This window comes from Heloderma suspectum, chromosome 6 (genome assembly GCF_057233095.1).
Source record: "Heloderma suspectum isolate Gila_16-S chromosome 6, 16-S_ref, whole genome shotgun sequence".
NCBI lineage: Eukaryota > Metazoa > Chordata > Lepidosauria > Squamata > Helodermatidae > Heloderma > Heloderma suspectum.
Genome location: NC_139463.1, coordinates 52,809,221 through 52,820,732, shown reverse-complemented (window position 1 = coordinate 52,820,732; position 11,512 = coordinate 52,809,221). Strand labels below are relative to the sequence as shown.

The 11,512-nt window shown below is 50.8% G+C and overlaps 1 protein-coding gene across 1 annotated transcript in view; it reads left to right on the top strand.

Moving 5' to 3' along the window:
* Positions 1–6,473: 6,473 nt before the first annotated feature.
* The window catches only part of PLCD3 (phospholipase C delta 3), a 107,061-nt gene continuing 102,022 nt past the window's right edge, over positions 6,474–11,512 (top strand). The window contains 1 exon segment of the mRNA XM_084804292.1: positions 6,474–6,658. Within this exon segment, the coding sequence (XP_084660418.1) occupies positions 6,550–6,658 (109 nt within the window). The 5' untranslated portion in view covers positions 6,474–6,549.

Genomic DNA, 11,512 nt, shown 5'->3' with positions numbered 1-11,512 from the left:
AATATATATTTAGAAAGATATAGTTTTTAACAACAGAGGTACTCATAGTGCGGATTGGAGTATGGGGTGGTTTATAACCACACTGTATGATGATCTCCACATTTCCTAAGGGAATTGGGATGAGAGAGACTGGAACTGTGTGAAATGCTTACTCTCAGGGCTTAAATTGAGCTGGGCTCAATGGTGTTTGACCTGAAGTCATGTATGGAAAGTCCTGGTTCAGCCTGGAAAATAGTTTCCCTCATAAGCAGGTGCAAAATGCATTTTAGCCACATTGAGGCGCTACAGGCATCCGCATGAGCATCCTACAACTGGCGACATTACTCTGGATTGTGTCTCTAAGGCTGTATGCAGCACCTTTTCTTAATTTCCAAATTTTAGGTTTTAAAAGAATTTGGCTTGTAGGTGCCAACTACAGATATGGAAAAATGGAAGGGCTCAGACACTGCAGTTATACGCGTAGTGTTGAGCACTGGGGTGGGGGGTGGGGAAGAGAATACTAGCAAGCTGGACTGGAGCTTTACAAGGCACTAATCTTGGCCATCACAGCCCTTCTTCCCACCTCCCACTGCTCGGCTTTTAAGATTTCACTAGACACTGCTCACCTATTTCTGATCTTTTTCTAACCTATGTGAACTATTAACTTGCTTTAGAAAAAGAACTGCAATTCACAAGATCAACATTTTTTCTGCTCCTGCCTGGAAAACAATGGAACATCCTGTTGGGAATTGTTAACCCCATTTTGTAGACGGTAACGGGTCTGTCATTCATATAGATAAACGACAAATTATGGTGCAGAGGAAAATTGGCACTATTCCATTCTGCACGTGGGCCAAGATTGCACCAGAACAGTGAAGAGCATTTTATATTGGAGCTTAATTACACTCCAATCTTGAATCTCCCAGGCATTTGTAAATGTACAAATTGTAAGAACAATTCTTGGCAAGCAAAGAGAGTGGCTGTGCTCAGAGATAATAGCTAAAGAATGACAAGGCAAGCTCAGTGCTTTGTAAAGCTCCCTTTCATGGTAGCTAAAACTATGGTTTAGCATTATGTGAACAAGCTTCTCCCCTTCATGGCTCACTGCCTTGTTGTGGCGAAGGGGCTTGCGTAACTCAGTGAAGCCATAAGCTATGCCGTGCAGGGCCACCCAAGACGGACAGGTCATGGCAGAGAGTTCTGACAAAATGTGGTCCACTGGAGAAGGAAATGGCAACCCACTCCAGTATTCTTGCCAAGAAAACCCCATGGAACGTATCACAAGGCTAAAAGAGATGACGCCGGAAGATGAGCCCCTCAGGTCGGAAGGTGTCCAATATACTACTGGGGAAGAGCAGAGGGAATTTCCAAGTAGCGCCAGAAAGAGTGAAGCGGCTGGGCCAAAGCCAAAAGGACACTCAGCTGTGCATGTGTCTGGTGGTGAAAAGAAAATCCGATGCTGTAAAGAACAATATTGTTTAGGAACCTGGAATGTCAGATCAATGAATCAAGGTAAGCTGGAGGTGGTCAAACATGAGATGGCAAGACTGAACATCGACATCTTGGGAATCAGCGAACTAAAATGGACAAGCATGGGCGAATTTAATTCAGGTGACCATCATATCTGCTACTGTGGGCAAGAATCCCTTCGAAGAAATGGAGTAGCACTCATAGTCAACAAAAGGGTGGGAAAAGCAGTACTGGGGTACAATCTCAAAAACGACAGAATGATCTCAGTACGAATCCAAGGCAAACCATTCAACATCACAGTAATACAAGTCTATGCCCCAACCACTGATGCCGAAGAAGCTGAGGTTGATCGGTTCTATGAAGACCTACAACACCTTCTAGAACTAACACCAAAAAAAGATGTCCTCTTCATCATAGGGGATTGGAATGCCAAAGTAGGAAGTCAAGAAATCACCGGGATAGCAGGCAAGCATGGCCTTGGTGTACAAAATGAAGCAGGACAAAAGCTAATAGAGTTTTGCCAGAGAACATGCTGATCATAGCAAACACTCTTTCCAACAGCACAAGAGGTGACTCTACACATGGACATCACCAGATGGTCAATATCGAAATCAGATTGATTATGTCCTTTGCAGCCAAAGATGGAGAAGCTCTATACAGTCAGTAAAAACAAGACCTGGAGCTGACTGTGGCTCAGATCATGAGCTGCTTCTTGCAAAATTTCGGCTTAAATTGAAGAACGTAGGGAAAACCACTAAACCATTCTGGTATGACCTAAATCATATCCCTCATGAATATACAGTGGAGGTGAGGAATAGATTTAAGGGATTAGACCTGATAGTCAGAGTGCCTGAGGAATTATGGTTGGAGGTCCGTAACATTGTTCAGGAGGCAGCAACTCAATCCATCCCAAAGAAAAAGAAATGCAAGAAAGCCAAGTTGTTGTCTGATGAGGCTTTACAAGTAGCTGAGGAAAGAAGGGAAGCGAAAAGCAAGGGAGAAAGGGGAAGATATACCCAACTGAATGCAGAGTTCCAGAGAACAGCAAGGAGAGACAAGAAGGCCTTCTTAAATGAACAATGCAAAGAAATTGAGGAAAACAACAGAATGGGAAAGACTAGAGATCTCTTCAAGAAAATCGGAGATCTCAAGGGAACGTTTTGTGCAAAGACGGGCATGATAAAGGACAAAGAAGGCAGGGACCTAACAGAAGCAGATGAGATTAAGAAGAGCTGGAAAGAATACACACAAGAACTCTACAGGAAAGATCTTAATGTCCCTATCTGATAGCATGGTAGTGCGGTCACTGAACCTGAGCTGGACATCCTCGAGAGTGAAGTCAAGTGGGCCTTAGGAAGCATTAGTAACAACAAAGCTAGCGGAGATGACAGTATTCCATCTGAGCTATTTAAAATCCTAAAAGATGATGCTGTTAAAGTGCTGCATTCAATATGCCAACAAATCTGGAACACTCAACAGTGGCCACAAGACTGGAAAAGGTCAGTTTACATTCCAATTCCAAAGAAGGGCAACGCCAAAGAGTGTTCAAACTACCGCACAATTGCGCTCATTTCACATGCCAGCAAGGTGATGCTCAAAATCCTACAAGCTAGGCTTCAGCAGTATGCAAACCGAGAACTACCGGAAGTACAAGCTGGGTTTCAAAGAGGCAGAGGAACTAGAGATCAAATCGCCAACGTTCGCTGGATCATGGGGAAAGCAAGAGAATTCCAGAAAAACGTCTATTTCTGCTTCATTGACTACGCTAAAGCCTTTGATTGTGTGGATCACAACAAACTGTGGCAAATTCTTAAAGTGATGGGAGTACCAGACCACCTTATCTGTCTCCTGAGAAACCTGTACCAGGGTCAAGAAGCAACAGTATGAACCAGACATGGAACAACCGAGTGGTTCAAAATTGGGAAAGGAGTACGACAAGGCTGCATATTGTCACCCTGCTTATTTAACTTATATGCAGAGTACATCATGAGAAACGCCGGGTTGGATGAATCACAGGTCGGAATTAAGATTGCTGGGAGAATTAACAACAACCTCCGATATGCAGACGATACCACCCTAATGGCAGAAAGCGAAGAGGATCTAAAGAGCCTCTTGTTGAGGGTGAAAGAGGAGAGTGCAAAAGCTGGTTTGAAACTCAACATTAAAAAAACGAAGATCATGGCATCTGGCCCCATCACTTCCTGGCATATAGAAGGGGAAGAAATGGAAGCAGTGACAGATTTTACTTTCTTGGGCTCCAAGATCACCGCAGACGGTGACTGTAGCCATGAAATTAAAAGACGCTTGCTCCTGGGGAGGAAAGCTATGGCCAACCTAGACAGCATAGTAAGAAGCACAGACATCACCTTGCCGACAAAGGTCCGTCTAATCAAAGCTATGGTTTTCCAAGTAGCAACGTATGGCTGTGAGAGCTGGACTATAAGGAAGGCTGAGCGCCGAAGAATCAATGCTTTCGAACTGTGGTGTTGGAGAAGACTCTTACGAGTCCCCTGGACTGCAAGGAGGTCAAATCAGTCCATCCTAAAGGAAATCAACCCTGAGTGCTCATTGGAAGGCCTAGGGATGGCGGAGAATTTCTCCCCGAATCTTCGGGGGGCCGAGCGCCAACGCATTCGGCCCCCCGAAATTGGCGGTGAAATTCTCCGCCACCCCCCCGGGATGGGACTTAGTTTTGGCGAATGTCCCTCCTGGCGGCAGGTCCCGGCGGCGGTTCGTCGCGGGTGGGGGTGGCAGACGGTCTCCCAACCGGCTGCCGCCGCCGCCGCCATTGCAAAAAAAAAAAAACTAAATTAAAAAAAAACACACACACACCCGTGATAGGCTACGTAACAATTTACATAGCCTATCACGGCTAGATTTCCAAAGACAGCCGTGATAGGCTACGTAAATCATCACGTAGCCTATCACGGGTGACTTTGAAAAAAGAAAAAAAAAGCGCGTACGCAAATGGCGGCGGCCCATGGGTGCCGCCATTTGTGTTCCTCATTTTAGCACGTCTAGTCTCTGTAAAGATTTACGTAGACTACGGCGAAAATAAGGGCACGCTATTTGCGTTGCCCTTATTTTCGCCATAGTCTACGTAAATCTTTACGTAGACTAGACATGCCAAAATAAGGAACACAAATGGCGGCGCCCATGGGCCGCCGCCATTTGCCTACGTGCTTTTTTGTTTTTCAAAGTCACCCGTGATAGGCTACGTGACGATTTACGTAGCCTATCACGGCTGACTTTGGAAATCTAGCTGTGATAGGCTACGTAAATCATTACATAGCCTATCACGGGGTCTTTTATTATTTTTTTTTACTCTTTGTTTCGCAGCCGGGGAGACGGGGCGCTTCTCCCCGGTCTGAATTTCGGCCGGGCGAGGCAGGAAGCCTCTCCCCCTTTGCCTGAACTTCGGGGGGAAAAGTGAAGCGCCTCCCCCCCCACCGTGAAGCCAAGCTGTGAAAAGGTAAGCGACTTTCGTACATCCCTAGGAAGGGCAGATACTGAAGCTGAAGCTCAAATATTTTGGCCACCTAACGCAAAGAGAAAACTCTCTGGAAAAGACCCTGATGCTGGGAAAGACTGAAGGCAAAAGGAGAAGGGGACGGCAGAGGATGAGATGGCTAGATAGCATCACCGATGCAATGAATATGGACTTGAGCATGCTCCGGGAGAGAGCGCAGGACAGGAAGGCCTGGCGTGCTGTGGTCCATGGGGTCACGAAGAGTCGGACACGACTGAACAAATTTTAGTTAGATTTGTTGTTACTTTGATAGCTTTGATATAACTGATTTTGAGAGAATTTGTTGTGGTTATTGAATCTTGTTACCTTGTTTATTGAAATTAACTGCTGTTGTTGAACTGAATTTCTACCGAATTAATTCATCATGCATTCTGATGGGCATACCACAGTGTGATTTAGTTTGGATATAAATCTGGTATGGCTATTTCTTGAATTGTTTGATTGTTTATTATAATGCATTGTATTATTGGTTGTTTATTTTGACATGTATCGATTGCTTTTCTGGCAGATGGAAAGAAAAGCAGTTTATCAATATGTAAATGAATGTTGATGTCCACTTTACACTTATTTACATTGAACCTCATTTGTCGCTTTATTGGCCATTTGCTCATCTGGGAGATATCCTTCTGGAGCTCCTCACAGTCTACTTCAGTTTTCACCAACCTGAATAATTTTATGCACTGCTGGCTGCCAGTCATTTATGCACGCCTTCAAAAGCACTACTCCCAGCACAGATCTTCGGGGAGCCCCGCTTCTCTCTTTCCTCCAGAAGGCAGCCTGATCACCCTGCTCCTTCTTCGTCAGCTGCTCTCCAATGCCCAGGAAGGCCCGTCCTCTCACCCCAGGAGCGCTCTGCGTCATGCAGCGGCCTTTCAGGAGGAGTTTCGTCAACGGCTGCCGGGGCAGCCCGGGCGATCGACCTCCTCCAGAAGCCCCGTGGCGGGGCAGAGCTGCCCTTCCGAGCCGAGCCCCGCGCGGAGCAGGGGGCTGGCCTCCGTGGTCTTCCCGGCCCGCCCAGCCCCTAGCCTACGACGCCGAGGCTCGTCCCCCACGATGCCCGACACTCCCGCGGTTGCCGCCGTTCGCCTGGGACAGGGGCGGCTCTGTCGATCCCCGGCTCCCGCTTCAGCGCCAGTCCCCGGTGGGCTTCCACCCCTCCGGCACGAGGCCGCCTTTGGCGCCAAGCCGCCTACGGCGGTTCCCAGTCAGCAGGCGAAGCTGCGCCTGGAGCGCGCCCGCCACCGCGACGGCGCTGCCCGGTCGGCGCTCGCTCGGGGCCGCCGGCGTCCGCGAGGGAAGGAGGCGGGCCAGCCGGGCGCGCGGCCCGCCGGCCGGCCGGCCCCTCCTGCGCGGAGCCCTGGCCCCTCAGACGGAGCGGGAAAGAGGCGGCTGGGCCCTCCCCGCTCGAGCGGGAGTGGGCGGAGACGCGCGGAGCCCCTCCGCCCGCGGCGCCGGCCTGGCGCGCGCCCCTGCCAGGCGCTGCCTCTCCGCGCGGCGCCCGCCGCCCAGGAGGCCGGGCTCGCGGGCGGCCCAGGAGGAGCGGGCTCCGGGCCGGGGCCCTTTCTCCCGCCATGATCTGCGGCAGATGGAGGGCGCCCCGCTGCGGAAGCCGCCGCCAGCCCCCGCCGTGCGGCGGCGGCGCTGCCAAGCTCTCGGGGCACCGCGCCTTCAAAGAGCTGGGTAAGTGCAGGCGCGCCGGGCGGGCGGGCGGCGAGGACGGGGGAGCCCCCCCCGGGGCCCCGCGGCAGGGCCCGAGAGCGCTGCCCTGGCGGCCTCCCGAGCCCTCCCGACGCCGCCGGGCCCGCTGGTTGAGCGGCGCGGGGCTCAGCCCTGGGCCGCCTGGCGCCAGGGCCGCCGAGGGGCCTCTGAGCAGCCCCGGAGCGCCTCCCCCGCCTGCAGCGCCGGCGTGTCCCGGCCGGGCGGGGATGAGCCGCCGTGCGCGCGGGGCCGGGCGGGGGCGAGGACAAGCCGCACGCGCCGCTGCCTCTCCGGGCTGGCCGCGGTGCGGCCGGGCCGGCGAGCGAGCGGGCGGGACTCGCGCGAGGGGCCGCCGGGCCGCTCCGCCGAGCCAGGACTTCGGCCCGGAGGCCCGGGAAGCGACGAGGGGCGGGCGCCTTGCTCACCCGAGCGTACCTCGTGCTTCCGCGCTAGAAGGCGGCGTGTGCATAGCAAGAGTACGCGCGGCTCTCTGGGCGCTCGCGCTTCGCTACCGCCGCACCGCGGGTCCGTTGGGCGTCTGGCGCATCTGTTGGAAAACAAATAATACATCTAAGTAAATGGCATCATGCAAGGTAAGCGATGGTGGATTGCAGCTCTAGGTTGTAACGCTTCCAGGGAAAAGGACTTGTTGCACTAAACCAAACTTCATTGATGGAAATTTAATTTGGCTTTCTTTGACTGTTGCAGCAAGAATCAGACGCTTTCATTAATCAGAAAGTAGGTTAATGATAAAGCCCACACCAACCTGTTCTGTCAGGAAATCCTCAGGTCGTAGGTGCATGTACAGCTCCGACTGGGCCCGGAAAATCTGAAAAAGTCCTTTCTCACCAGAAAACTTGTCTGGCAGAGCCACCGGGCACTTGCGGCGGGGGGGAATCGGAGGTGGTGGGGGTTGAACCGCAGCTTGCAGATTCTGTACGGCAGTCGTCAGTTGAGCCACTTGATCCCGAAGAGTCTGGTTCTCTTGCGTGAGAGCTTGCACCGCTGCGTCCATGGCAGCCTCCAGAGGCAGTAGGAGCAGAGAAAAAAAAAGAGGGACCAAGCTGTCAGGAGCACCCTAGCTGCCTCTTGCAGTCCTCTCCAATAGCCAACTCAGGACACAGACGACGAGGATTCTTTCCAAGGTTTTATTCCTTTATGACTCTTTCAGATACTAAGCACTAGTGACTAAGCAAGGAACAGCACTGGGGAAAAATAGCAGAGTAGCCTAAGCTCCAGGTAAGGCAGTTGGTCCCCTTTTGAAGGAGAACCACGGGAAGACTCTGAAGATCTCCCTCTTTCCCTTGGGTCCTCGGAACGCGACCGTTTGAGCGCCAAACGAGCGGAATGCCTCCTTTCGGCGCCCTCCATCTGTTGTCGCTCCCTGCGTCTGCGCCAAGCATCCAGCAAGCCCCCCTCCAGCACTCTCTCACTGCCAGGGTCACTATCTATCCCAGGAATGCTGGCAGGAGGAATCTCTGCCACTGCTGTGCTTGTGAGAGATGACTGAGCTCCTCTCCCATGGATTGCTGTTCTTCCTCAGAATCAGAACTGCTCTGAGGCTCTATGGGCTCAGTTTCCACCCTGACAAACATCAAGTGAACAAGAGTTTTTTTTCCCAATGGAAATTTCAGGCCCAGCCTCCAGTCCACATAGGGACTAAAGCAGGAGGCAAAGGGTGAAAGCGCCCAAAACCCGTGTAGAGTTCCAGCCTGGATCAGGCCCCTTGCACCTGTAACATAGCTTATAAAACCACACAATCTTTTGGCATCTTTTGTTTGGTCCTGAGGGCCTCTGGCCAGGCTGATGCCAAGGGCTGGGATGGGTCATCAGCTGGATGCTCTGTTTCCTCTTCATTCCTCTGCCCACTGACCAGAGACTCAGTGTGAGCTTCTGTGATTTACTTATCTGGCTGATGGATTTGCTAGCTGTTTGTTTGTTCATTTTTATTGTAATGCATTGTTTTAACTGTTGCGAACTGCCTTGGAGGCTTATATTTGGTGGAAAGAGTGGGAATATATGTCTTTTAAAAAAATAAATCAGAGGTTTGGAAAATGCTAACCTAAAGCTCATACAGCCAATGCTTGTTCAGTTTTCTTTTTCCTCCCTCCCCCCTTTGCTTGCTTTTTGTACGGTTATCAATTTCTTAAGGCCGTTGCTCCAAGTTAAAAGAGGTGTGCCAGGCTGCCCCAGAGCTATGGACAGCCTTTCCTCCTAGGCCACCTTTGTTGTTGTTGTTGTTCAGTCGTGTCCGACTCTTCGTGACCCCATGGACCACAGCACGCCAGGCCTTCCTGTCCTGCGCTCTCCCAGAGCGTGCTCAAGTCCATATTCATTGCATTGGTGATGCTGTCTAGCCATCTCATCCTCTGCTGTCCCCTTCTCCTTTTGCCTTCTATCTTTCCCAGCACCAGGGCCTTTTCCAGGGAGTTACTGTTTTTTTAGCAGGATCATTCTTCTTTAATCACTGGTTTTCACGGGAGCTTTAAAGGACGTTGCTGCTCTCCTGCTGCTATCTCACAACTTCCCCTCCCTCTTCCCATGTTGACTGAGAACGGGGAAAACCCGGCATTTTCTGTGCTTGCGACTGAAATCGCCGTTTCCCCTTGTGTATTTCTCCTTTAGCACGTTGTCCTGCTTTGTGTGGGCGTGTGCTATGGGGTGTTGAATAACAACAACTCAGTGGGAGGGGGGGCAGGTCACTGACCACACTTCCAGTGACCGTTTCTGCCTCTCTCCCATTCCACTATGAGCACTTGAACCATAAAGTGGTTAACCATCCCAAATGCTTCCCTGAGATCCCCCTGAACACAGCAGTGCTTACTTGGCTGTAAGGCTTTCCTTTCCTGGGAGTAAATGCCATTGAAATCTGTGTGGCTGGCTTCTGAGTAGGTGTGCATTGTACATCTACTCAGTATACCCTTCAAACTCAGTAGTGCAAGCAATGTGCTGCATTTAATTTCATCACACACTGACATATTTAGCCGAGAAGGACTAGCAGCGCCAGCAACCTCAGGGTAAGCCACCGAGAAGACTCTCCCTCCCTGGCCACAAAGTCGGAGGAAGGAGGGGGGCAGGGGACCAGCTCCCATAGCCCACTATCCCAGGCACTAGAAGGGCTCCCGACTTCCCGCCTTCTGTGGAGAAGCAGAGGGATGGGCGGAGCCATCAATCATGTTACAGGAACCAGTGACCAGGGGAGGGGGCAAGGGGCCAGCAGCCCCCTTCTGTCCTGGTTTTTCCGTGCAGCTCCGCCCAGCCATGAAAAGGTATAGAGCGGAGGGATGCGCTATGAGAGATGCCTGTATGCAGGGCCAGTGTGTAAATCCCAGAAAGGATCAGGAATCAAAAGGATGGTTTGCAGTGGGATAAAATGCCAGGTATGAAGAGAGCCCTAATCTCAGATGTGTAGGAGTTGATGGATGTTTCTCAAAGGCAAGAGAAAGGCAAGTCTGCACATGCTCAGAAACAGTCTTCCTTACTTTATTTTTTATGTTAGTAATTATCCCACCTCATTTTATTCCCACCTTTTCACCTCACCTCATTTTCCACCTCATTTTATTCTCACGATAGTTGTGTGAGGTGAGATGAGGGTGAGAGATAGTGGCTTGGCCAAGACTATTCAATGATCTTCATTGCTGGGTGGGGATTTGAACTGAAGCCTCACTGAAGCAGGTCCAACACTGGTCTCCAGCTGGTGTTCTTGGACCCCCAAAAGTATGTTGTACCCCAATCAGTGGATAACATTAGAAGTTCCTTCAGATGTCTGACATGGCCACAGTGACACACGCCTTAGTCACATTCCGTTTGGTTTGCTGTAGCGCGCTGTACGTGGGGCTGCCCCCAAAGAGTGCTCGGAAACTTCAGCTGCTTCAAAGAGCCGCATCCAGACTGCTGGCTGGGGCTGGCTACAGGGAGCATACCGCCCCCCTGCGAAAACAGCTCCGCTGGCTCCCAGTCTGTTCCGGGCACAATTCAACGTGCTGGCCATGACCGATAAAGCCCCATACGGCTCGGGCCAGGGTATCTGAAAGGCCGTATTCTCCCCTGTGAGCCGCTCGTGCCCTGAGATCTTCAGGGGAGGCCCTTCTCGCGGTCCCGCCACCATCACAGGCTTGCCTGGGGGGAACGCGGGAGAGGGCCTTCCCAGTGGCTGCCCCAAGGCTCTGGAACTCCCTTGCCAGGGAGGTGAGAGTGGCACCCTCCTTGGTATGTTTCTGCAGGCAGGCAAAAACTTTTTTGTTCCGGCAGGACTTTGGGGATAGATCATCTGAACCTGTGAGCATATGATGGAGTGGTACTATTGTTTATATTGTTGTTGTCTTTTTAAATTCTGATATTTGATACTTTAATATTATTGATGATTTAATTATGTTTTTAGCTTTGTGTATTCTATTTATGTTTTAACTGTACAATTTCTTAATGTTGTAAAGCCTCCTTGACTCCCAGTATTGGGAAAAATGTGGGATGATGATGATGATGTATTTTTTTCATAAAGAGAAGGAGAAAAGAGCTAAACAGAGAGTGGGAAAGAGATGCGTATATTAGAATTAAAAGTGAATCCTCCATTATTCGTTGGGGTTAAAGTGGGTCCTTGCTCTTTGGGAGGCTGAAGATGACAATACCACCCATGTTCCAGGGTTCAGCCATAATTGCTGAACCCTCATAATTGTCTCCCTCTCCCCCCATTTTCTAATTACCGCGCAGTGGAGAGATGAGCAAGTCTGCATCACTCACCACAAGTCCGTAAGCATAAACAACGCTGTAAGCAGTATCAGTGGAAACAGGACAAAATACAAATGGAATGTCTTGCAGACCTTTCTGAGCTGGAGAGCT